Source organism: Hyperolius riggenbachi, chromosome 3, assembly GCF_040937935.1.
Source record: "Hyperolius riggenbachi isolate aHypRig1 chromosome 3, aHypRig1.pri, whole genome shotgun sequence".
Taxonomy (NCBI): domain Eukaryota; kingdom Metazoa; phylum Chordata; class Amphibia; order Anura; family Hyperoliidae; genus Hyperolius; species Hyperolius riggenbachi.
This window is the reverse complement of record NC_090648.1, coordinates 261,834,521-261,862,268: the sequence shown is the minus strand read 5'-3', so window position 1 is coordinate 261,862,268 and position 27,748 is coordinate 261,834,521. Positions and strand designations below refer to the sequence as shown.

The 27,748-nt window shown below is 43.1% G+C and overlaps 1 protein-coding gene across 5 annotated transcripts; it reads right to left on the bottom strand.

Annotated features, from left to right (window-relative positions):
- Window positions 1-113: 113 nt before the first annotated feature.
- Window positions 114-27,516, bottom strand: RINT1 (RAD50 interactor 1). 5 transcript variants are annotated; one of them, XM_068276263.1, is made up of 15 exons: window positions 27,402-27,516; window positions 23,115-23,275; window positions 22,757-23,013; window positions 22,351-22,592; window positions 22,025-22,198; window positions 20,887-21,042; window positions 19,937-20,093; window positions 17,329-17,439; window positions 15,888-16,113; window positions 14,068-14,205; window positions 10,606-10,805; window positions 5,257-5,471; window positions 4,191-4,371; window positions 3,991-4,109; window positions 114-371 (listed from the first exon to the last, which is right to left on the bottom strand). In XM_068276263.1, exons 3-15 carry the CDS (start codon window positions 22,973-22,975, stop codon window positions 149-151), a joined length of 2,361 nt encoding a protein of 786 aa, XP_068132364.1. In that variant the 5' UTR covers window positions 22,976-23,013; window positions 23,115-23,275; window positions 27,402-27,516; the 3' UTR covers window positions 114-148. The 5 variants fall into 5 exon arrangements, with proteins under 5 accessions (XP_068132364.1, XP_068132365.1, XP_068132363.1 ...); XM_068276264.1 differs by having other exon boundaries at window positions 23,115-23,299; window positions 27,423-27,516; XM_068276262.1 differs by having other exon boundaries at window positions 27,423-27,516.
- Window positions 27,517-27,748: the final 232 nt, after the last annotated feature.

Genomic DNA, 27,748 nt, shown 5'->3' with positions numbered 1-27,748 from the left:
GTTTTCTTTGAATTAAGTTTAATTGACCTTTTATAATACATATTTACATCTATTCAAAACACAGTTTAAACTATACAATGATGCAATTGTAGGAAAATTTATGTCCACAACTGTAGTAGAAAGTTTATAGATTTATTTTGATAAAATCTTATTTTCCAGTATTGGGCCAATTGGTCCGTAGATTGAACAGAATTTCTACATCTTGTGGGGCCAGTTTATAGATCCCAAGTTCATTGAGCGCTGCTGTAGCAGAGGGCACTTTGCTGTTCAAGGTTGAACTTTCCAAACTTTGTGTAGCAGACTGTAGAACATCCTTCAGCAGCAGAGCTGGACCCACACCCATGTTCAGGATAATGCATGCTTCTTTCACGCTGCAATAATACATTAATAATTCATTACTACACCATCTGCACTGTAGTGGATGATTGGAGAAATGGTTTAAGGAAAACAGTGTTGAGTGTCATAAAAGTTGAAACAATATGATAAAAATTCCCTTCTTCAAGGGGAACTGAAGTAAGAGGTATACGGAGGCTGCCATATTTATTTCCTTTTAAGCAATACCAGTTGCCTGGCAGCCCTGCTGGTCTATTTATCTGCAGTAGTATCTGAATAACACCAGAAACAAGCATGCAGCTAGTCTTGTCAGATCTGACTTTAAAGTCTGAAACACCTGATCTGCTGCATGCTTGTTCAGGGGCTATGGCTAATAGTATTAGAGGCAGAGGATCAGCAGGGCTGACAGGCAACTGGTATTGCTTAAAAAGAAATAAACATGGCAGCCTCCATATACCTCTCTCTTCAATTCCCCTTTAAGGTGGCCATACACTGGTCGATTTGCCATCAGATTCGACCAACAGATAGATCCCTCTCTGATCGAATCTGATCAGAGAGGGATCGTATGGCTGCCTTTACTGCAAACAGATTGTGAATAGATTTCAGAATGAAACCGATCACAATCTGTGGAGCCGCCGCCTACTATACATTACCTGATATGGCCGGCGCGACTCCCCCGGTCTCCGCTGTCTTCTTCTCCGCACTGGGTTCCGGAACGGCTGCAGCTTCACTGAACGTCCTGTCCAGGGGAAGTTTAAACAGTAGAGGGCGCTCTACTGTTTAAACATCCTGCCGGGACAGGAAGTTCAGTGAAGCTGCAGCCCTGGAGTGGAGAAGAAGACAGCGGAGACCGGGGGAGTCGCACCGGCCGGAACAGGCAATGTATTGCTGCTGTAATGCGGTCGGTGGGCATTCGAACGCCGCTATCGACGCACTCCCGACCAGCCGGCGATTGAGAAAAATCTTCCGCACGGACGGATCGACGGGAACGATTGATTTCGGACAGAAATCGATTGTTCTGTCAGCGTTTGCACGACGATTTCACAGCAGGTTCGATCACAGTGATCGAATCTGCTGTATATCGGCGGGAAAATCGTTAGGTGTATGGGCCCCTTTATTTATCCAAACACAAACAATGCAAGTCGTGGTAAGTTTCAACCAGCAAATACCATTTACCCAAAGTAATTAAGAAAGTGTATGTGTGTGGGTGGGTGGGTGGGTGTAGACGTTGCATAACGTGCACACTATGTGTGTGAATGGCAATGTACACTGTGGGAATTATACACATTAACTACTTGCCGACCGCACACTCATACCGTGCGGCGGCAAAGTGGTAGCTGGAGGACCAGCGACGCACATCTGCGTCGCCAGGTGCCCCCTAATTAATCAGGAAAGGCTGCTCGCGTGAGCGGCCGTTTCCTATTAGATCACGGAGCGGGTCTCCGTGAATAGCCTGCGAGCCGTGATCAGCGCAGGAGACGTTTGTCTCCTTTGTTTACATTGAACGGCGTTGCTGCTACAGCAGGGCCGTAAGGCAGATCGGCGATTCCCCGGCCAATCAGCGGCCGGGAATCGCTGCCATGTGACAGAGGACAGCCTGTCACAGGCTGCACAGGACGCTATCCCCGATCACCAGGGGGGACAGGGAGGAGAGGGAGGGGGGAATTTCGCTGCGGAGGGGGGCTTTGAGGTGCCCCCCGCAACACCCAGGCAGGCAGGAGAGATCAGACCCCCCCTGCACATCATCCCCATAGGGGGGGAAAAAGGGGGGCGATCTGATCGCTCTGCATGCAACCTGATCTGTGCTGGGGGCTGCAGAGCCCACCCCGCACAGATCATAAAAAACACACTGTTCCTTAAGGGGGGTAAAGGCTGGGTCCTCAAGTGGTTAAACATGCAGCAAGTTACAATAAGGCTTGGTTTCCACTTGTTTAAAAAGCATACCAGTCAGGGATGCAGAAATTATATACCATGTTATAACACACGCACAGCACCGTTAAAGTACCCCTGAACTGAGAGGGGTAGTTGGCACGCATGCTAAATTTTGTTTGTGGTGCTGTGATGTAGTGCACAGCACCATCCTCATGTCCCAGCTCCCCCAGGGGTCCCCGCAGTACTCAGTCGAAACTTTTGACTGGTACCGAACGTCGAAAACGGGCAGGAGGAAGTGGCAGTTTCCTCCTCTGTTGCCCCTAGCAACGTCCACTAATCATGCCCTGCGGCTGCAGCTTTATCCTGTATCACTCGTGACACTGCGGCTGAATGGTGGAGCTGGCAGGTCGGCAAAGGCAGCGCTTGGAAAGCGGAGTAGGTGAGTTATGATCTGATGTTTTTTTTTATAAATATGGTCATAGCCGCATCAGGAGTACTTTAACCCTCCTGGCGGTTTGCAAAAAAATCGCCAGGGGGCAGCAAATCTTTTTTTTTAAATTTTTTTTTTTTTTTTTCATGTAGCGAGACAAAGTCTCGCTACATGATAGCCGCTGCTCAGCGGCATCCCCCCAGCCCCTCCGATCGCCGCCGGCGATCGGAGATCCGGAGATCCCGTTCAAAGAACGGGATCTCCTGGAGGGCTTCCCCCGTCGCCATGGCGACGGGCGGGATGACGTCACCGACGTCATCGACGTCGTGACGTCAGAGGGGACTCCGATCTGCCCCATAGCGCTGCCTGGCACTGATTGGCCAGGCAGCGCACGGGGTCTGGGGGGGGGGGCGGCCGCGGCGAGAGGAATTGCGGCGGATCGGCGGGTAGCGGCGGCGATCGGGCACTGCACGCAGCTAGCAAAGTGCTAGCTGCGTGCAGCAAAAAAAAAATTATGCAAATCGGCCCAGCGGGGCCTGAGCGGTGCCTTCCGGCGGCATAGCCCGAACTCAGTTCGGGCTTACCGCCAGGAAGGTTAAGCATATAAATGAGCAGTTCAGTCAGTAGCTAGTAGGAAGCTGTGGTGTTTTTAATTCCCATTTAGTTGACTCTTGGGCTTTTGGAATGGTTCCCACTAGAAAGCTAATAAAAACTAGCATTTTTGCAAGATTAGATTAGGACTCACCAGATTGGGGAAACTTTGGCGCAGTTGGCGAGCTTAAGCGCGTTGAAGGGTAACCAAGAGCCCCTGTCACCATTTTCCTGTTGTGTGCTGCAGCTTCTAAGCTGCACCTTTAAAGAGAGTCTGAAGCCATTAAAAATACTTCTTTTTACTGGCTATTTATGTTAAGCAATATGAGCAGTGCTGAAACGCCACATTCCCGCGGAAGAATGAAGTCTTTATACCTCCCAAATCCCAAACTTTCCAGGTCGTGGATTTTGCTGCCCAGGGAGGCAGAGCTTTGCGCTGTAGCTCTGCCTCTACTGGAGTCAATCTCGGCCTCTCCCCACCCCTCTCAGTGATAGAAGACAGAGGGGCAGGAAGAGGCAGTAATTGTTGGAGATTGACTCCAGTAGAGGCAAAGCTACAGCGAAAAGCTCTGCCTCTACCAGGAAATGCTTCCCGATTTTTGGCCCGGGGGATTTGGGGGGGTATAAAGACCTCGTTCTGCCACAGGAATGCAGCGTTTCAGCACTGCTCATATTGCTTAACATAAATAGCCAATAAAAATAAGTATTTATTTTGGCTTCAGACTCTTTAAATGCCTGCATGCTGTTACATGCCGGATACTCACTGCTTGAAGTAGTTCTCTGGCCTCTTGCAGTAGTGTGAAAACAAAGGAAACAAATTCCGCACCATATCAAACTGCAGTTGTGCTGCTCCTCCTTCGTTGAAGTGATTGGCCAAGATAATCTGTGCAGACCAAAAAAAAAAAATCCCATCAACCTCCAGACCTCTCATCATTACTGGTTATCCACAGGCTTGTTTACTTACATCTTGATATATATACAAATCCAGCTTTTCTGCAAGCATTTGCCAAATAGTTTTAAACAAGGTATGACAGAGTTGTTGCTCCAGTTGCAGAAGACGGTCTCTTAGTGCCAGCAGCATAGGGCAGGCTGTGCTGGAAAGGGACATTACTGCTTGTTCAGATTGTGAAGGCAGGGACAGCCACCTGGAATCAGCAGAACAGATGAAGGTTGTTATAATTTAAGTAGGCCTCAGTTATTTGGCCGGAGTCTTATGTAAAAGGCTTGTCCGCAGTGTATGCCTTTAAAATAGATAGAGTTCTTGTGATGCAGGCAGAGGCCTCTCAGGGTCTGCGTGTAGCAGAGGATACACGCAGATACTGAGAACATGTTCCTAGAAGGCCACCGGCCTACTCTGACCTCAACACGTACACCACAAAAACAGTAAACATAGGCCTTGTTTTCTAAATACCAAATTGTTGTATGTCAAAAGCCTCATTAAATATTAATTGAGTAGGTGGGTATTATGACCCCACGAGGGGGCTCAACCAATAGTCTGATCTAGGGGATGGCAACGATGATGTCATATTTAACTCTTTCCTAGTCGGTATTAAAGAAGCAGACGAGCTGGAAGACGGCTCTGATTCCTGCTCTACTTCTTACTTTCACACTAGCTCTCAATGCTGACTGGAACTTCTAAGTATTTTCATTCTATATGTAATCTGATATAATGTATGCTGTACATAGGTAGTCTAGTGTAACGTAGTTTAGAAAGAAGGTACCTGATTGACTTCAGCAGGAAGTTTAATCAAGAAGCTTGTAACACAACATGAAGATTGGCGTGGCTAATATATGATGAACTGTATCTATCTGTATTTCTGTTTCCTGAATAAATAACGTGAATATTGAAGAAGCCTGAGAAAGTCTATCTCCTGCTTGCTGTGATGAGTCGTGTGTGCAACTCTTGCTGATGAGTTGCTGGTGCCGGAAAAAGGTGATTAGAACAGTTTATAACAAAGGTTTCAGATTTATGGCAGTGAATCTGTGTACTTGTTCTGATATGTACAAAGCTTTGATATATTCAGGCATACCTCTCTTTCTTGTACATCCTTGTTGCTTCTTTGACTTCTCTGAAGACATGCTCTACCTGTCGGCTTAACATGTCATTTTTCAGTCTCTCCAACAGATTAATCATATCATCAAACACTGATATTTCCATAGAGGCCAGCTGTCCCAGCTGAAGCTTACTGCTAGAGGTTATGTCTGTACAAACCTCCAGGGCAGCCTGTTGCAACTGTAAGAAGAACTGGAAACAAATATTGTACAAGACATATATAGAAAAACACAGACACTAGAGTGTTACCATGCAGCCAACATTATTGTTAAAGATAGTTTCTGGAAAGTGTCTGCAACACCTCAACCAAATAGCTGTGTGTGCTAGGGCTCAAAACAAGAGCAATTATATGGTAGAAGAAGAAAGCTCTTAAAAAATAGCACCTCCCACAGCAAAATTTGAAAAAGTATACCTAAAATCTTTATTCAACATTAGGTATAATAATAATCACAATATTGATGATTCAATAAAGATTAAAACCATTTAACCACCTTGGCGTTATGGACGAGCTGAGCTCATCCATGTACGCCAAGGTGGATTGCTCAGCCCCTGGAGAGTCTTTTCACTTACTTTTTTTGCCGAACATGTAGCTAGCACTTTGCTAGCTACATGTTCTGTCCGATCGCCGCCGATTCACTGCGATGCACCGCTAAAGGGGCTGCCCCCTCCCCCCCCCGAAACGCCTAGCGCAGCGTGGCAAATCACCGCCAGGCTGCGCTATGGGAAGGATCAGAACTCCCCATGACGTCGATGACGTTATGTCCGATCATCACCATGGCAACGGGAGAAGCGACGATAGGAAATCACGCTTCTCGCGGGATCTCGGACGTGTAAGTATGGCCGGTGGGGATTGGGTGGATGCGGGGCAGGGGGAACATGGCGTACTGCTGTAGCTGGCTACAGCAAGAACAAAAAAAATGATTTAACAAAACCGGTAATGCGTACGCATTACCCAGAACGCCAGGGAGGTTAAAAAACAAGCAAATATTCCAACATGATCTCTGCTGCATATGAAACAATCACTCTAAATGCAATATATTGTATAATGACATAATGCTGCTGTCCGATATAATACCCCACAGTAGGCTAGCCTACTGTGGGGTATTATATCGGACAGCAGCATTATGTCATTATACAATATATTGCATTTAGAGTGATTGTTTCATATGCAGCAGAGATCATGTTGGAATATATGTTGGAATATTTGCTTGTTTTTTAAATGGTTTTATCCTTTATTGAATCATCAATATTGTGATTATTATTATACCTAATGTTGAATAAAGATGTGTTAGACTTTTTCAAATTTTGCTGTGGGAGGAGCTATTTAAGAGCTTTCTTCTTCTACCATATAACAGTATTGTTAAAGCCTAATTCTAGGGGGAACAAATGTTTTAGTTTTGGATAATGTGGCAAACAGGAATATATATATTCTTCCCAAAGAACAGCAAAAATAGACAGCAAAGGAGGACATTAGGCTTGATTCACTGACAAATAGCAGGCCTTATCAAAGTTAACATGCCTTGTCAAAATAGCATAGTGAACTTATGCCTGCTAATTGCCAATGACGAGAGCTCCACTTGTCCTGCGCTGAGCCCCTGCAGGTTCGTAGAGTTCGCTATGCTACTCTGATAAGGCGTGCCATTTGTCTTAGTGAATCAATTCCATTGGCTTAAAAAACAGCCTGTGCACAGATTGTTAAATACTGGACTCTTCCACGATGACGTGCCCTCTTGGAAGAGACCTAACTACTATCTGACAATTAAACATAGTGAAAACCTGGGGGTGCTAGCCCATTAATGGTCTACACATTTTTTTCCAAAGAACAGCAAGAAAAGGGCAGGTGGCAAATGAAACCAACAGAGGTGTGCAGAGCTCCTCATACAAACCTTGAATGCAAATCAGATACAAACTATGCACTAATCCCAAATCTAAATACATTGAATGCAAACTGATGCAGTGAAAAGCCTCTCAAACTCTCTCAACTGCTTTCTGCTGCCTGGCAACTGCTCACTGCTGCCTGGTAACTGTTTGCTGAGCACACAGTTCAACTGCCTGTCGAAATGAGCCCTTACATTTTTGGCTAGCTGCATTCATGTGTATCAGTTTGCATTCAATTTATTTAGATTAGGGTTTAGTGCATAGTTTGCATCTGATTTCCATTCAAGGTGTGTATAAGTCCCTGGGGAGCGCTGCACACCTCTGTTGGTTTCATTACATTCGCAGTCTAGGAGCACTGCCTATTTCTTGATGTTCTTTGGTAAAAAAAAAAAAATGTTTAGACCATTTATGGGCTAGCAGCCCCAGGTTTTAACTATGTTTAAAGGACAACTGAAGCGAGTAGAATATGGAGTCTGACATATTTATTTCCTTTTAAACAATACCAGTTACCTGGCAGCCCTGCTAATCTATTTGGCTAAGGCAACATCTGAATAACACCAGAAACAAGCATGCAGCTAATCTTGTCAGATCTGACAGTAATGTCAGAAACACCTGATCTGCTTCATGCTTGTTCAGGGTATATAGTTAAAAGCATTAGAGGCAAAGGATCAGCAGGGCTGCCAGGCAACTAGTATTACTTAAAAGGAAATAAATATGGCAGCCTCCTTATCCCTCTCACTTCAGTTTTCCTTTAATTGTCAGTTATTGTTAGGTCTCCTCCGAGAGGGCACGTCATCGTCGTAAAAGAGTCTAGTGTTGAAAAATCTTTGCACAGGCTGTTTCTATAGCCAATGTCCTCCTTTACTGCATCTGTTCTGAATTGAAGTTGTGCAAGTTGCCCATGTTTGGGTTCTGCACATCTATGCAGCTGGTCAATTTGGCCACACACACACATACACACACACAATATTTTGCTCTTTTTACTCATGCACTGTGTCCCCATCTGTGAGAATTTCAATTCTTATTACAAAGTTATCTGAACAGCATTATATAAAAATAATAATAATAATAATAATTGCTAAACAAACCTCCCCCTAAGGGTAGTTCGTAAACTGTGGATGCTGTGGGGGATAAAACAAGCATCCATCTTCTCTCTTTGTTGCCAGTTTCCTGCTGGTTCTTTGTATGTCCCTGGCTGCTCAATGCATGCTGGGAGGTGTAGTTCCCATTGATGTGGTTACAGATGCATTGGGCTTCCCCCAGCATGTAAAGATTTATGCATGCCAGGGATGTGTAATGCATGCTGGGAACTACATCTCCCAGCATGCCTCACACAGCTGGATACATACGCCGAACCAGCAGGAACCTGCGGCTGAGGAGAGAGAAGATGAAGGTTTCTATATGGGCACAGGTGGGGGGAGAGAGAAAGCTACGCAGCAGCCCTCCATGGTAAGTAAATGCTTGTTTTATTCCCCATGGCACTCGCAGTTAAAAAAATCTCCTTTGGGGGGAGGGGGGGACATTTGGGGATTTATAATACCCTTTAACCACTCAAGGACCACATTATTAAACCCCCCAAACGACCAGGCCTTTTTTTTGTAAAATTGGCCACTGCAGCTTTAAAGAGGAACTGTAACATAAAAATATCCCCTGGGGGGTACTCACCTCGGGTGGGGGAAGCCTCCGGATCCTAATGAGGCTTCCCACGCCGTCCTCCATCCGTCAGGGGTCTCGCTGCAGCCCTCCGTGGAGTCCGGGCAGCGGTGACGTCATTATTTACCTTCCTGGCTCCTGCGCAGGCGCTCTGACGGCTTTCCATTCCGAACTACACGGAAATACCCGATCGCCGTCGGGTCCGCTCTACTGCGCAGGCGCAAGTTTCCTGCGCCTGCGCAGTAGAGCGGACCCGAATGAGATCGGGTATTTCCGTGTAGTTCGGAATGGAAAGCCGCCACAGCGCCCCCGCTGGAGCCAGCAAAGGTAAATATTGAAATGACAGTCGGCACAGTCGCCGGCTGTTCGGAGGGCTGCGGAGAGACCCCCGTGGGACAGAGGACGGCGTGGGAAGCCTCATTAGGATCCGGAGGCTTCCCCCACCCGAGGTGAGTACCCCCCAGGGGATGTTTTTAATGTTACAGAGTCTCTTTAAGGCCAAGCTGCAGGGCCGCACAACACAGCACACAAGTGATTCCCCCCCTTTTCTCCCCACCAACAGAGCTCTCTGTTGGTGGGGCCTGATCGCCCCTGTGTTTATTTTATTTTTTTATAAATTTGTTATTTTTTCATTATTTTTTTTTAACAACCCCTCCCTTCCCCCAGCCAGCCAATCATAACGATCGGCTGTCATAGGCTTCCGCCTATGAGAGCCGATCGCTCTCGTCCCCCAGGGGGACAGCCGTGTGACACGGCTGTCCCCAGTACAGTGCTGCTGCTGATCGCAGCGCTGTACTAACAGTAAAGAGACTGTCTAAGTCTCCCAAGCGGCGATCGCTGCTCGGAGGCTGAAGGCGGGGAGGAGCTCCGCCCCCTAACAGGAGATGCGCACGCAGCCTGCGCACGATGTCCTGCAAACTGCTGCTCCAGGACTTTACACCGTAAAGTTAAAGGACCACTTTTGAGGAAATATGTAAAATTAACCTCCCCAGCGTTCAATTTCCCCAGGATTTCTGTGCAAACAGTGATAAAACTTATTTTTAAAACTTTTTTTTTCCTGTAACTTGCCAAAATGTGTCAAGCAAGGGTCTAGTATACAGTGCAGGAGAGCATTGATGTGTATGCATGTTTATACTGTTCACAGCATGTTTTTTTGAACTGACATTTCTGTCCATACCGCTAGGGAGGTTAAAAAAATGTATATGCATGCGTATAATAAAATGTACATTTGGTCCAGAGTAAAATGCACAATAATTTCCCTTTTTCACTATCTTGCAGTTATTTATGCAGGCTGTATACATCTTAAATATCTGACAGGTTTTGGACTACTAACACCTCAAGGGGGGGGGGGGGGGGGATTTTCAGGGTCTACTTTATTTTTAAAAGCAATTACTGAACGGCAGTTGGTCTGTCCAAATGGCAAAATAGTCAGCAAGTATAGTGGTCAGCCAGCATCTTGGTATATATACACTTTTGAGAGTGTTTTGTAAAGAATAAAAGGGAATACTGAAAATCCCTGTGAGGAGATGGCCTAGTCCACAACCTGTCAGATTTTTACTGCCTACTGTAAGTGCAACAAAGGAGAAAAGTAATTTATGGTACATTTTACTCTGGAAGAAATGTAATTGTATAAAATACATATTTTACATTTTTCTCAATAGTTGTCCTTTAAAGCACAAATCCTCATTTCATAAATATGTATAGTTTTTGCAAAACAAACCTACATTTTGCATGCAAGATGGAAGTTGGTAAAGATGATGATTCTGATGAGATAATGGAGAAATTCAGTACTTACAACATTATCAGCCCAGTCACCAAGCACAGTTGCTATATAGTTAACAGCATTAAGGATTGCACAGTACTTGGGACCTAGCAGAGCTCTACTCTCTTCCTTCATTACTTGAGTAAGACGAATCCTAAAGTCATCAACCAGGTCTTTCTGGAGTTCCAGAAACTTCAGCTTCTTCTCTGCTGTAGGCAGATTCTTATACCTGTCTGATAGTTGGAAATAGGAAACAATTAGTGATGCCGACAAGTTTTTCTTGGAAGGAAATAAGACCACTTTACCTTTTATGGTTGCCATAAAATGAACAATGTTAATGAATGGTAAATGTAAACTACTGAATTCATCAAATAGGCACAAACTAAATCACACCGCATGGGAATCTCAACTTAAAGGAGTTATCAGGCAAAACATAAAAAAGGAGTTTCATTTACCTGGGGCTTCTACCAGCCCCATGCAGCCATCCTGTGCCCTCGTAGTCACTTACTGCTGCTCTGGTCCCCCTCTGTCAGCTAGTTTAGTTTTTGCCGACCTCGGGGTCGGCGGGCCGCATTGCATACATTTTTATGCATTGCCGCTGGTGCAGGAACATTAACACATACATTTTTATGCGTTAGTGGTATAACCTTCCTGGCGGTAAGCCCGAGCTGAGCTCGGGCTATGCCGCGCAGGAAGATATCTCAGCCCCTGGTGGAGCGATTTGCTCCATTTAAAATGCTGTACGCGCAGCTAGCACTTTGCTAGCCGCGCGTACAGCTTGATCGCCGCCGCTCTGCGGCGATCGCCCGTACGCAGCGGCGCAAGAGGGCCCCCCCCCCGCCAGAGCCCTGCGCTGCCCGGACCAATGAGTTCCGGGCAGCGCTATGGGCTGGATCGGAGGTGTCTGACGTCAGGACGTCGGCTGACGTCCATGAGGTCATTCCGAACGTCGCCATGGCGACAGGAGAAGCCAAACAGGGGAGCGCGTTATATACGCGTTCCCCTGTTTGCTATTGATGCCGGCGACGATCGCACTAGAGGGACACATGCGCCCTCTAGTGGTGTTTCATGTAGCTACCGCTCTGGTAGCTTTACATGAAACACAAAAAAAAAAAAAAAGGATTTTTGCCATTTTGGCAAAAAAAATTAACCGCCAGGAGGGTTAACGTGTACATTTTTATGTGTTCAACTACTAACGCGTAAAAAGGTATGTGTTAATGTTCTTGCACCAGGGTAAGTGAAACTTTTTTTTTTTTTTTTTTTTGCCTGATAACTCCTTTAAAAAAGAGAGCATGAGGTGGGCTAAAAAAAAAAAAAAAAAGTAGGCTACCTGATCCGCAGGGCTGAGCGCATCAGGTAGCCGCAAAAAACGCCGCTCCCGTGGGCTGCAATAGCCCACTTTCACTTGCATGACCCCTGGGTCACGAGGCTGCACTGAGAGACTGTGTTATCTCTTATAGCGCGCGGGGAAGCGGCAGGAGGCACGGCGAAGGAGGCAGCGCAGGAAACCCTGTAGGAACACCCCTGGTGGGCGTTTTAAACAGGGAATTCCTCTCCCCTCTGTTTACCGAGTTAGCGACAAATCTTGTCACTAAACTCGGGGAGCTATAGCGCAGTGGTGGTAGGGGGGGCAGAGAGCGGCGGTTGGGGGACACAGAGCCATGTCATTAGGCAGAGAACATGGCTCTGTGTCCCATCTGCCCACTGAAGATCCACCTCGGGTTCTCTTTAAAATGCACTTAAACCATCTGAACCTTTTCTTCAGCTACCAGTTTTATTGGATCAGAGCTGTGGTAACTGATGCAGTTGACTGGTGTTATTAAAGAGAAGGTCCAAGCAAAATAAAAAAAAAATGAGTTTCACTTACCTGGGGCTTCTACCAGCCCCATGCAGCCATCCTGTGCCCTCGTAGTCGCTCACTGCTGCTCCAGTCCCCCGCTGGCAGCTTGCCGACCTCGGAGGTCGGCGGGCCGCATTGCGTACATTTTTACGCATTCCCGCTAGTGCAGGAACATTAACACAAACATTTTTACCCATTACTGGTCGAGGTCGGCAAGCTGCCAGCGGGGGACTGGAGCAGCAGTGAGTGACTACGAGGGCACAGGATGGCTGCATGGGGCTGGTAGAAGCCCCAGGTAAGTGAAACTCATTTTTTTATTTTGCGTGAACCTTCCCTTTAAGTTTGTTCCGATCTGATCAATTTCTTACATAATCTGGATAAATTGTACAAGTATAGTCAATATGCACAACAAGCAAAAATGGCTAACAGGAGCATCAGGGAAAGGTTGGGGGAAAAATGTGCCCAATCTGGCAATAAGCTATGAATCCAGGACCTATAACAAATTGGGCCTCTAATAAAGATCAATACAAGATATCACTGGTTGTCAGAGGGCCAACATAAAGAATGTGTGATAAAAACAAATAAAACCCTTTGTATCAGTGTATTAAAAAGTGCCCAGAGACATGATACAACCTCATAAACAACAAAGGGCCTATGCCAATTTACTTTTTCTCTCAAGTTTTCTCCTGGGGGAGATTTTCTCAATTTATAAATAAAAAATTAAATTTTCAGCCACCATAAAGCAAGAAAAAAATACAGTACATAGCAAGGAAATGAACAGCGCTACTTAAAAACAGGCAAGTGCCTACCTGCAAAAGAGTGCAAGCCCCACTTGTGGGATATAATACACACCGAGCATACACATGACCTGTCTACCACTGGAGGAGGATGTTAGTTTCCTGTAACAGCTTGCATGCAACCCATTAAGTACTCGTCCCTCCCACTGCGAAGAAGTCGATCCTCCATGGGAGGGGCCTAACACTAACTAAATCCTAACCTATGTGTATGCTCGGTTCCTTGCTATGTACTAATTTATTTCGTTTTTGGTCAGCTGCTCCCACTTAACAGCCATGCTTTTGGTGTATATGCAGAGCTTCTGTTTGGGTTCAAGGTGCGTTTGTAGTTCCTGGGGGGGGGCTCAGCGCACCTCTGATTGGAGGCCATTCGGAGGCGGCCTGGTGTTGCGCTGATCCACCTTTTGCGCAAAAGAAAAATACAGTACAGTACTTTTTTGGTATTTTTTCAGTTGTAAGGTGCATAAAATGTATTTTAAGCAGAAGATGAAACCTTATCTCCCCGGAGATAACCTAGAAGAAAATGGTATGGCTGACCCTCCTGCTTTAAAAGAAAAAACAAGCCCCTGAGGATTTATCGTGTGTGTGTGTGTCTGTGTGTGTGTGTGTGTGTGCGTGCGTGTTGAGAAGAAAATTGTTGGGCAACAATAAGCAGGGAAGTTTGAGAAATGCTTCACTCTGACTTTGCTCCACTGAAGGTCAGGGTCAGGTAGCAAAACAGAGATTACTCATACAGTAATGTGCACATCACAATTTGATAATATAGGAAATTATTTTAATGACCTGTGTATAGTCACATGAAAGACATATACTGGCTTATTTCTTGGACCGAAGGCACTTATAGGGGAAATAGCAGGTTACCTGTGATGACAAGCAGCAGAGTCATAAATGTTTCGGCACAGTCTGGAAATTTCATCTCATCCACTTCACTGATATCCTTGTACTGTGAAGCCCAGGCAGCCTCTGAAGACAGCATGGAGTCCATCTTCTCTAGAGCCACTGATAATTCAAGTAACAGAAGATGTGTTTAAGACTTTTTACTCCTTAGGGAGAAGTAACAGTTATACTTCTACTGCACTGCTGACAGTGCGGCAGAACTGGCACACAAGGCATTCTGGAGTCCAGCCACAACCCACATCAGACTCAGCATCTAACAAATCTAAATGGACAGCACTGTGGCGTAGTGCTTAGAATGCTTGCCTTGCAGCACTGGGTCCCTGGTTCATATCCTAGCCAGGGTACTATTTGCACAGAGTTTGTATGTTTCCCAGAGTCTCTGTGGGTTTCCTCCCAAATACATACGGATAAGTTAAGTGGCTTCCTCCTAAATTGGCCCTAGACTATGATACATGCACTACATGATACATACATAGACATATGACTGTGGTAGAGATTAGATTGTAAGCCCCTCTGAGGGACAGTTAAGTGACAAGACAAGATACTATGTACAGTGCTGTGCAAGATGTCAGCGCTATATAAATACTAAATAATAATATAAAATGAACTGCTATGAAAACACACCCAAAAAAAAAAAGGATATGCCTGTTGGACACAATGGGTAAAATGACCATATTGGACAGAAAGGGAATGGGATTGTTTTCTCTGTGTCCCCCAATGCTCTACCCCTCTTCAAGGGTGCCACAGCTTGCACAACCCTCCAACATGGCTCACTCTGTCACCCTCTGGTTCAGAGGGTGGAGCGGTTGTGTTGGAACAACTGGCATACCAGGCTGTTCTCCCATATGATCATGTACACATAAATGCTGGGGAGATATGGGGGAAAGAGGGGGTCACAGAGCAGTCTTCTTACATGTAAGGGGCCAGGGGAATGACAATTTAGGGACAGGAACGCTGCTCAGATGCAGAATTATTGTTCTTTCAAGTTTGTTTCTGTGGTATACCAGCTCACTTTAACATTTCTGCATTATATTAGCTTAGCTGACAGTGTGTTGTAATGTCATAAAACCACTATAAACACGGTTATAACAAAAAAAAAAAAAAAAAAAACATTCACAAATACTCTTTCAAAATTGCTAATTTGCGGTATTATTTTGAAGTGTTAAACTGCTCTCAATGCTTGTAATGGGCTGTATGCCTGAAGGCATAGCAGCTGAGACAGGATTGCTGTGTGTTATAGACAGAAGATGGTTGAAGTAAAGGAATCATCTAATAACAGCAAAACTAGTCTACATATACCATGCTGTCTTCTTTATGGCTCTCCTGCTGCAGTGGGTGACAGACTGGGATGGTTGCATTCATCAGCTATTATGTAATGGATCAAGTGTGTGAACAGAAAGGATAACCACTGGCAAGTCAGTGAAGCAGTGTCACATATTACTGTTTTACAGTAGCTGGGACAGGCCGCCCTGATACAAGTTTGAATACTACTAAAACAAAAAACTATCCTTTCTTCTTGCCTAGATCCACACTTGAAGTAATTTTATTAAATTTTTTTTTTATTAGAATATTTAGGAATTCAAGTAGCCCTGAGAAGAATCACCAACAAATGTTATCCTACCTAATAAAACCTGTGTCCGCACATGTGTGTTGACATGTGGCGACGGTGGTGGTGCGGCGGGAGGTTGTGAGGGAGTCCTAGCGCCCGTTATGTTTAGTAATGTTTATAAAAAAACTGTTTCTGGTACAGTTCAAACACCCCAAAGTTGATTTATTTCACTTACGCTTCCTTTCCACTGTCAGCCATCTTTGAAAAAAGGTGTCTTCAGACAGGATGTGCATACAGTTTGGAAGGCTGCTTGGGTAGCCATGTGCTGAGTGGAGCTCCCTTTGAAACAAAAGTATTTCATCCACCAGATGACAGAAAAGGACATCATCATACAGCAAACACGGCATATCAGTGGACAACTTCTCAAGCACCAGCATTACAAGACCACGGGTGAACTCCATCTAGAAACAAGAACAGAAACATATCAGAATGATAATCTGCAGCAACTTTACAAACAGGAGACAAGAAATTGTATCATTTTACAATCTAAGGGCTGATTAATACAATGGTAAAAATAAACTGATGAGATTAACAATTGTATCTATCGTCCTACTGCTAAAAAATACATTTAGAATCCTGGCAGTTTTATTTTCTGTGTATCAGCTAAAAAAAGAATGTTTAATATTGTATGGTCTCATATGCTGACACAGTCTAATAAAAGTGTAACAGAAGCTAAAATAGATGAACCATTAACCTTTTTTATTTAACCCCTGCTCTCAGAAGCCAATCTGTGCCAGAATAGTGTTTTATAGCTGTAATTCCTTACGCTACAGCAACTTGAGAGAAACTATCACTTGAATACCTGAAAGTTTAACTCTTTCAGGCAGAAAAAAAAAGAAACACAGCCTAGTTATTTGTATGTATTTATCACTGTAAATACACACGTCTATTATCATGTCACTTCAGGTATCCTTTAAAGGATGCATGAGGGAAATGTGTCCCAGCAAAACTTCCAGGGTCCCCTATAGTGGCTGCCGACCCAGCCAGGTTGGTGGCTTCTGTGCATACCCGCGCTGCTCGCAGTCATACTCCTATGGCTGGGAGCGTTTTGCACAGCTGAAGTACTCCTGTGCTTGCACAGCTCCGTTACATTGGAGTGCGACTACGAGTGACACTGCCGCGCACATGTGCAGAAGCCACTGACCTGGCCAAGTCGGCAGATGCTGCAGAGGGGACCCTGGAAGATTTGCTGGGAGCGGAGCTTAGGCAAGGGACATATAGGCTTCTAGAGTAAGCCCCAGGTAAGTAAATTGATTTTTTTTTTCACATTTTCCTCATATATCCTTTAAGCATCACTTTAGTTAAATGTTCACACCCCCCACGTACGTATGTGGATATTCTGCATCAGTTAGGCATACTTTTGACTAAGAGCGTTCCTTATATAAAATTCTGCCTATTTCTTCACCTAACAGAGGAAACCATGTGAACTACTATCTTCTGTAGTACCAATAGAAAAAGTCCAGTATCAACTGTCTGGCACAACAGATCCCCCAGACTTTATCACAAAAAGATAATAAAGGCATCGGAAGCATTTCACATTACAGGTGTTTCATAAAAGTTGCTTGCAGCATAAAATCACAATATCCTCTACCCAAACTTCTTCATTCAATACTTACTTTAGCATTCACTGAGGAGCCTGTCCTGGTCAGAATCGGCTGAATCCTCTCATGTAAAAATTTTGAATGGTTCCCAATCCACATAAGTACTTGGGTAAAGTACCACTCAGGCTGAAATAAAAATTAAAAAGCACATGATAAAGCAAATGCCAGCATCAGCTTATACATTTGCAAAAGTAACATCATTCCTTCAATATAGACAGTATTAATAAAACCAAATTATCCCATGATGGACTGGACTGTTAGCCAAGTGTAAAAAATTATAAAGCAATCAACTGATATATATTTTTACACTCAAGCTGTACCAATCTTTAAAAAACTTTAAAGGACAACTGTAGAAAGAGGTATAAGGAGGCTGCCATATTTGTTCCTCCTTAAGCAATACCAGTTTCCTGGCAGCCCTGCCTTTGGATGCAATAGTGTCTGAAAAACACCAGAAACAAGCATGCAGCTAATCTTGTCAGTTCCGACATTAATGTCGGAAACACCTGATATGCTGCATGCTTGTTCAGGGCCTATGGCTAAAAGTATTAGAGAGACAGAGGATCAGCAGGACAGCCAGGCAACTGGTATTGCACAAAAAGGGAAAAAAAAACATGGCCGCCTCCCTACAGTTGTCCTTTAAGTGTACCCAAGCCAAAGCTCAGGTACAAAATTAATTACCTAAAGAGAGAGGCTCCCTCTCTATTCTAATGTCCCCATCACTGAGCGTGCCACAACCCCCCCCCCCCCCCCCCCAATGAAGCTCATTGACAATGCATTGTTGCTAATAACATCAGAGCTCGTCTCCCTCTATTGTGGCCGTGTGAGCCTGCCCTGCTCATGCGCAGTACACCGGAGCCGTACTCACGTGACTACTGTGCAGCCATGCTGCAGGACGGGAAGGAGCGCAGCCCTGATCTGGAGGGGAGCTGTGCTCAGCGACGAGGGTCATCTGAGTAGAGAGGGAAGCCTCAATAGGATCCTGAGGCTTCCCTCTCTTAAGGCATCCAATTTTGATCCAGAGCTTCGGCTCCGGATCGCTTTAAAACAAAATGGATGTTTCGAAACATCGTATTTGTGCACTAATTGGTGCGAATACGACATTTAATAAAATGTCTGTGCTTTATGACCATATAAAATGCAGGGCTGTGGAGTCGGAGTCGTTGAGTCGGAGTAATTTTGGGTGCCTGGAGTCGGAGTCGGGAAAAAATGCACCGACTCCGACTGAATTTGTAACTGTAATTAAAATAGAAAATATGATAAAATGTTCTATTTCTCAGATAATAGTCATTAAAAATAATGTATATATACAGTATATATACAGTAATAGCTGTGCTTAGTCCACAAAAATGAAATAAACCAATCAAAATTAGTTACTTGTGCTGCTTCAATAAAGCAGTCCCCGTATTTTTAAGGTCAGATATACATATCTGATTGTGACTGTAAATATGATGTGTACACAGGAATCTCTTATATATACTAAATAACATCTATGCTGTAAGAATAAAGCCTGATGTGTAGCTGTGTCACTAATAGAGATGGTCAACGAGATGGAAATAATTCTGCATTGATGCTGATTTATGCAAATGTGTGCACTCTCTTTGCTCATGAAATCAAATAAATTGATATGTTGTTAAAATTTGGTTTGGTAACTATGAATTAAAGGGTACCTGAGGCGAATTAAAAGAAAAGCTTTATACATACCTGGGGCTTCCTCCAGCCCCCTTCAGGCCATTCGGTCCTTCGCTGTCCTCCTCCGCCACCTGGATCTTTTGCTATGAGTCCAGGTAATTCAACCAGTCAGAGCAGTCTGGCTACGTGCAGCTTCTACAGCCAGGAGCATTCTGCACCTGCACAATAGTGCTGCGCAGGTGTAGTATGCTCCCGGCGGCACGGTGTGTGCATGCGCACTACGCCCGACTGGCTCAAGTACCTGGACTCACAGCAGAAGATCCAGGTGGCGGAGGAGGACAGCGAGGGACTGATTAGCCTGAAGGGGGCTGGAGGAAGCCCCAGGTATGTAAAAAAAAAACCTTTAATTTCATCTGTCTCAGGTTTACTTTGTTACACAGTAGTACTATACTCTACATATGCTCTCCCCACAGAGCTGCAGGGAATCCACTGAGAATGTTGTGCACATTGAACACAGAGGTGTTGTCTATCACCCATAAACCTGGTTCAGATTGTGCATGAAGAATGTGTAATAGAGGAAGAATCTCCTCATTTCCCTGCAGAGTACCTGCACATCATTCTTACATGTACCCACAGTTACATTGCCTAGGGCCTGATAGATGTTCTTTGTTCCGGTCTGTACATTTAAAAAAGTACTCTTACCAAGGACTAGTTTTAGCCTAAAGGGAATAAATATAGTAGTCTACATATCCTTCTCACTTCAGTTGTCTTGTAAAATTCCTAAGCGTTGGCAGTTAAGAGACGAATGTCACGTTACATACTGTTAATCAACAAAATTGTAATTAAATTAAAGGAGTCGGAGTCGAGGAGTCGGAGCCGGAGGAATCCTAAACTGAGGAGTCGGAGTCGGTGGATTTTTGGACCGACTCCACAGCCCTGATAAAATGTGTGTGACCATGCTAGTAAGCATGTAGAGAGAAGAACAAGTACCCACCTTACTTAAAACATTGGTCTGCCGGTTCCCTGTAAAATGATAACGGAACCTCTTCTGGAGAGGTGACAACATAATCTGCATTGGAAGAATGATGGCAGGAGAGGATGGGAGGGAGAATTTCTCTGGCATCTGTTTAGGTTTACTTATCAGTTCATCTCTAAGTACACAGGTTAAGGAAATATAAAGCAACTTCAAACACGAGGGAAGCAGATTTTCATTTCAGCTCACATGAGGATTATGCATAGGGTTTTATTTATGTAGATTCAAGCTGACACACACACACACACATACACAGACTATATTCTTCTTAGAAACAGCTGTGTGTTAGTCTTAGAGAATGTGCAGAATATGCATAACATTTTGGGTAGTAGTACCATTTTATATATTGCTATTTGACCGATAAAGGAGGAGTTCGATTTTAGTGAATCCTATGCTGCTTTTTACTTTAAGTGGATTTCTACTTTGTTAACAACTTCCAGCATCAGTCTCCAAGCACTGATTTCCTGGTTTTGCAATATTCTTTCCCCTACTAACCTAAACATTTTCTTTCTGAACTGCTGCAAGGAAGTCAATAATGGTATCCTTTACTACACAGTATGCTTGTGTATTATAAGCATCTGAACAAGGGTTTGGTCTCAGATAATCTGAGATGCTGCAAAACAGCCAGAGATTTTCAAACATGCTCTGGAGTATGAACCCGACTACTTACCATAAAGATCTACATTTTCAGATTACATCTGACTTTTATGAATAAAGTCCTGAATCTATGCCATGTCCAAGCATGGAATGCTCACTGTTAATAATGTTTCCACTTTCAAAATAAAATACCTGACACCCGGCGTATAAGATGACCCCTGACCTTTCAGAAGATTTTCAAGAGCTAAAAAGTAGTCTTATACACCAGAATATACTGTAACTGTTTCTCAAATAAAAAAACACCTGAAAGATACGAAATTTGAAGTTTGAGGAGCTGAGAGAAAAGAGATTCCAAGTTAGCGTAAACGTCACTGAGCCCAGATGAGGACGATGGCGATGATGCTGGAGTTGGTGACTGATGAGGACTGATAAAAGGCCACTGTAACTGGTTTAATACTTCCTCAAAATCACTACAAAAAAGGGGGAGAAAAATAAAAGGTGAGTCCATGAAAACATAATCCAAATAGTAGTGACAATATGACGGTTAAGGAAGATTCACTATCAGGGAAAAGACATTGCAAGTCAATTAGTGCATAACTGAAAATTAATTTGTGCTAAAAAGGAGATTCAATGAGCATTTAGCATTTCCATAAATTGTAATAAGAGATATAAATACATTTTTCCCCTAAAGGCTATCATGCTGTGGCTAAGCTTTTAGAGCAGAGAGGAAGTTAAATGTTGAAATAAACAAAAAAACTAAAACAAAAAACAGCTTTAAGTGCTGCAATGAACAGGGCAAAAATAATTGCAAAACTGCTAATTTAATGGCATCTCATCCCGGCAAGGCTACATAGAATATTTTCTGACTCTCTCTAACTGCTTTAGGGAGATATGGGGAAAAAGGGGATTTGCTTCACATTTTCTGGAGATTAAATTAATCACCAGTATTTTTATCAGAATTCTGGGATATCTTCAGGCAAGTTACTGGGTAGTTATTACAGTTAATGAACTGCAGGGCTTACTGTTGGCACCTAACAATAAAGGCCTAGGAGTCTCTAAATTCAATAAATTGTTCATAGATAAATGCTGGGCAATGGGTCATTGCCTGTAACTGGTTAGACATAGATCTACCAGTAGATCAATTTAAGAACAGAGTGGATCTTGTGAGTTAGATCCATTATCGTGCCCATTTTTCTACAGGCTACATGTATCGGATTTACTTTGACTGAGATGATCAGATCACATGTCTTAGTTTTCTGTAATAAGCATGTGTAGAAGGTCCTCTAGCTAAACATGACCGTATGTGTATGGATATCTCACAAAGTACAGCTTTTATAAATATCGTATAAGTTGGCTTTTTCTCTACCAAATTGGCTGTAAGGTTTTCTATAAGTTTTTAATGAATAAAGTATGTAGATACAAAAACCTTTAAGTCCCTTGTATAACATTCACCTTGTTAATTTATCCTTTAAAATTTTGTGCCAGAAATGAACAGTGGATCGTATAAATTTCAGCAGATGAACACAGGATGAATCCTGGAGCTTCATAGCCAGCTCTGCCATAGAAACCAAGGTATTTGTTGCTTCAGCAACGTTGTTGGTCATAAGATGTTGCTGGATATTATCACTGTTGAGACAAAAGAGAACATTAATATCCACCTGTAAAGATTCACACAATCTTATGTCAGTCACTAGTAATCTATTGAGCATTTCTTCCGAAGTCTTGGCAAACCAAACAGCTAGCTCTGCATAGATAACAATAAGTTATCAGATGCTCACCTTTGCTCTTCTATTTGTGAAATCCACTTCAGGTAAGATAGGTGTCGCTCCACTTCATTGATTTGTTCTATCAAGACCCCTAAATCTTCCATCCATGGTGCAGCATCCGTCAGGTGTTTGCTAATTGATTCAGAGATAGTGGCTTCTCTTTCCATAAGAGTGGCAAGAGAGGACTTGGTGTCTTCTGCATTGCTTAAAGCAGCCTGAATTCGTTTTGGGGCCTCAGAAGAGACAGTAAGAACCTAAAGGGAAATATGAAGTGCACTTATGATAGCAATAAAAAAGAAAAAAAATCTCAGACATCCAAAAACAAATCCATACAAATTTGACCTCAGTGCAAAAAGCATATAAGATGCCTCCCCCAAGCAAAAGCTAAAATCCATTGGTAGACAGTATTGTGGCTTACTTGCTCTTCAAGCTGTTTCTTCTCTTCTGTTATTTTCTCAATAAGACTGGCAACCTTTTTTAGGGATTTAAAGTCGTTTCCAACCTCCTTCTCCACAAACTCACACACATAAAATGGAAGATCACATGTTAGCGGATCTGGTTTTTCATTGGTATTATTCCTCTCCAGATCACTGTTACATGAATCAGCTGTTTTTCTCTCACTTTCACAGGAATCCATAGTTTGTGTAAAAACTCAAATTAAGATGGTTATGACATCTGAAAAAGAGAATCATTTGTTATCAAGAAATCTTCATAATAGCTGTACAGAATCACACTGATATGTGAAAGCAGCAGGGCTCAGAGTAATTTTTAGGTACCTGAATTCGGAGGTGTTATAAACTGAGGAGTTGGAGTCTGATCATTGATAATTGTTGTACCCACTCTGTAGGGCTTTGGAGTCTGAGCAATTTTTGGGTACCTAGCATCGGTAGTTTCATAAACTGAGGAGACAGATGATTTTTGTACCAACTCCGCAGCCCTGGAAAGCACCATAGTAATAGTACTGTTTATTTAAAAAAAAAAAAAATCAGACGTACAAGATTTTCAGGAAGCAAAAAACTCTATATAAATTCGTAAAACATAGGTTTTAATTAGCACTATAAGACAGTATATAGAAAATCATCAACTAGGCATAGGTGATAGCATACTGAATGGCGGTGTCCCCAGGCAGTGAGAGGACCTGGGGCGCCGCCCACGCCACGCCCCTTCCCCTTTATATGGCCTGCTGCTCCCAAGGCAATGCTGCAAGCATGTTCCCATATTGCTGGGTGATTTTAAACGTAGGTTAGGGCGGGGACCCCTAGAGAAGGCTGCACGAGCCGTCCCTGCTACTGAACTGATGTCTCTCTCAATAAGACAAGGGTAAGGTCCCCTAATAAGTTAATAATGTGTAACGCATGGATTTGCTTCCATTATTTGTATTGTGAGATGCATTAGTTCTAATGCACCTGTTTTACTGCAATGAGCACAGTTGTGCCTTTAAGAGGCTAGGTAGCCCTATGTAATGTCAGGTGCATCTTGGTTAGATGCGCGACCACCTTTTTTTTTTTTTCTCTCTGTTGAATATCGTTGTACCCACTCTGTAGGGCTTTGGAGTATGAGCAATTTTTGGGTACCTAGCATCGGTAGTTTCATAAACTGAGGAGACGATTTTTGTATCAACTCCGCAGCCCTGGAAAGCACCATAGTAATAGTACTGTTTATTTAAAAAAAAAATCAGACGTACAAGATTTTCAGGAAGCAAAACTCTATATAAATTCGTAAAACATAGGTTTTAAATTAGCACTATAAAACAGTATATAGAAAATCATAAACTAGGCATAGGTGATAGCATACTGAATTGGTACCTATCAGAAATCATACCTGCCTGAAGAAGCAAGCTAATGGGCTATATCATATATGATGGGAAAAAAAGACAAAAGGCAACAAACCGGATTCAACAGCAACTGCGGGGCATGGCAATTTGATACTAAAACTAGCAGATTGGTGCTAGTTGAGCATGGGAATTTTTAATAATAAAACTGGAATTTCCTTTTTACTGCAATGAATAAATTTAGCTTAAAGGGAACCTAAACTGAGAAAGATATGGCTTTTTCCTTTTAAAATAATACTAGTTGCCTTCTCCTGCTGATCCTGTGTCTCTAAAGCTACGTACACACATACGATAACGATCGTTCGTTTTGAACGACGAACAAACTTTTAATTGACGAAAGAACGACCTAAGTAAAGTTAGCTTTTATAGGAGTAGAACGAACGTTACATCACGTAAAGCAACTATTGCGCTTGCGCATAAAAATTTCAGTTCGGGTATCCTTTAAAAGGAAACATCCATATCCATCTCAGGCCTGGTGCACATCGAGCGGTTTTTGAAGCGTTCTGCAAACCGCTTCCGTCTGTGAAAACACTTGGCTAATGTATTTCAATGGGATGGTGCACACCAACAGTTTGAGGTTTTTAGCAAACCGCAAACATGGGTCTGGCAGCACTTTTGCGGTTTGCAGAAGCGTTTCTGCCTCAATGTAAAAGTATAGGAAAAGCTCAAACTGCTCTGAAAAACGCTAGATCAGAGCTGCTTTCCAGCCATTTTTGTTACATTAGCTGTTCAGTAACAGCTTCACTGTAACAATATTTGTAATCTGCTACACAAAAACGCTCCAATAAACGCTAGGCATGTTTAGAGAATCGCTCTGAAAATCTGCTTCAAAAAAACTCTAGCATTTTGCAGATCTGCTAGCGGTTTTGGTGTGCACTGGGCCTCAGCCTGACTTCAGTCAGAGCACCTGATCTGCATGTGTGTTGAGGGGCTGTGGCTAAAAGTATTAGAGACACAGGATCAGCAGGAATCTCAGGCAGCTGGTATTATTTTAAAAGGAAAAATCCATATCCTTCTCAGTTTAGGTTCCCTTTAAAGGACAACTGAAGTGGGAAAAATATGGAAGCTGCCACATGTTTTGCTTTTGAACAATACCAGTTGTCTGGCTTTCCTGCTGGTCTATTTTGCTGCAGTAGTGTCTGAATAACACCAGAAACAAGCATGCAGCTAATCTTTTCAGATCTGACAATAATGCGCCTACATACTCCGGGACATTGTACAAAGTAAGACACAAACATGGGGTACAAAATAATACAGACAATGATGTACACCAATATACAAAATACAGAGTTGGTACAAAATACAGAGTCAGTACTAAGTACAGAATTGGTAATAAAAGTGACAGAGTTAATATGAATAAATGTGTAACATAATAAAAACACAAAGGGTGAGAGAACCCTGCCCTTGCAAGTTTACAATCTAAATCTATAATGTCAGAAACACCTGATCTGCATATGCTTGCTCAGGGTCTATGGCTAAAAGTATTAGAGGCAGAAAATCAGCTGGATAGCCAGGCAACTGGTATTGCTTAAAAAAAAAAATATATATATATATATATATTTCTTCCTGTGGTACAATGACAGCAGCCATGTTGTTTGTAAACATTACACAGAGGCAGGCTTATCTGCATCTTGATCACTAAGCCTGTGAAAAAAAAAAAACGAATCCCCCCCTCCTTCCTCTGCCTCTGAAATCAGTGGCTAGTAACACATCCTCCTCCTCCTGCCCAGTCTGAACTCCAATGAGCCCTTGCTACTGCCAAGGCTCTCTGAAAACCTGTGGGCGTGGTTTATTTAGTTTATAGGGAATTAGAGTATTAAAACAAAAACAAAAAAGTATTTGGCTTGAGGAATGCCCTATAAACAATAGGAAAGGAACACAATTATGCAATGAGTAAAAGTTCACCTCGGATCCACTTTAACTCTAGTTGCACATCCTGGAAAAACAGGCTGGCATAGTTGTATACCGTGTCGCCATGTGGAGCTGGGCCGAAGACAGTAGGAAGTGTAAATGATTAGCTCAGTTTCAAACTGCATACAATTTGCAATATATGAACGCAAGCTGGAATTAAAGGGATCTGACTGGCGATCTCTGTAAGGTGCCACAGTAAATACATAACAAAAGCTCGATCATTACTCCTGCAGCAAGATAGGAGTTACTGCATAACAGTACTCCAAACAGAGTACACAATATACGGTACTTATCCGTTAGCCGGGCACATCCGGCAGGTGGCACTAATTACTATTCCCCCTCCAGGCCGCCATGGATAGTAGGGAAAGATGTAACTCTTGTGGAGTTTTGTCGCCACCTGCCGGATGCGCCCGGCTAACGGATAAGTACCCAATATACTGTTGCCAAGGTTGCAAAATGTACAGTTTGAGACTACGGTTTTGTTGGATATTCTTAGCTGGCTGCCAGCTGAAACATGAATTTTTTTAAGAATCTGTAACTCAAAAAAGAATTCTGCAGTGCTCATTTTATAATGAAAACTGCAGAATTCCCTTTAGAATGAATTATTGCAACAGATTGGGCAATTAGATGTGATCATTTTATTGAATAGGATTTTGATTGCATTGAAATGAATCAATCATTTTAAAACAAAAAAATTAACTTTTTTTTTTTTTTGCAGCAAAACACAGTGGCATAATTGAGAACACTCGCACCTTGCAGCACTAGGTCCTTGGTCACTCCAGTTTCCCCCACATCCCCAAAACATACACAAGTTAATTGGCTTCCCCCTACATTGGCCTTAGAGTGACTACAATGGACATAGGACCATGATCGGTATTAGATTATGAGGGACAGTTAGTGACATGACTGTACTCTGTAAAGCGCTGCACAGCATGTTACTATATAAATAATAACAGTGTAATAATTTTCAAATCGATAGTTGTGATGAGTTTCTCTGGGCATCAGAACCTATTTTGCTTTATATTTATTTGCAAGGGCTCAGGGAGTGCAGTGAACCACAAAAATGTAACAATGTGGCAATGGAGGCAGCTTCTGTAGTAACTAATACACCATAACACACCATATAATAAGTATATAAATATATATTAAAAATTATTTAACACTAGATGTTCTGTGATGTAAATTGCCTGCACCAACAATGTTCTTTTGCACAAGATAACATAATGTATAATGTACTTAATCATTCAGCACAATGCGATATAGTGTACTCTAATGTAGAATGCATTCTAACAGTGCACGCAGGAATATACTATATACTTGCCAGTGGCAGTCATACAGCTACCTGATCACTGTTCCTTCACTCCTGATGACACCTCAGTCCCAGGAGGACACAGGCTGACACACAGCACAACTCAACAACGCGGCATTACGTCATTTCCTGGTTCCGGTGTCCTGTCGCTTCTGACTACCCGTCCAAAAAAAGCTACTTTGTGCACTGGGCATGCGCACATCCATCAGCTCTTCTTCAATGGAGGGGGGTTGTTGTCGCTTACAGCTACCTTTACTCATTTACTGCTCAGAACGGCTTGTGGAGACAACGTGTTTGGATTTATTGTGCCCTGCAGCTGTGTCTCCAGTGTTCTGATCCTCTCTCCCTCCTGCAGATGG

Excerpts from the sequence above, each read along its gene's own strand:
- RINT1 (XM_068276263.1), bottom strand. The coding sequence starts at position 22,975 with ATGGATTCCTGTGAAAGTGAGAGAAAAACAGCTGATTCATGTAACAGT. Across the intron at positions 17,440-19,936 it reads AGACCAATGTTTTAAGTAAG|CCTGAGTGGTACTTTACCCA; the intron begins GTGGGTACTTGT and ends TTTTTATTTCAG. Across the intron at positions 372-3,990 it reads CCAGAGAACTACTTCAAGCA|CGTGAAAGAAGCATGCATTA; the intron begins GTGAGTATCCGG and ends GTATTATTGCAG.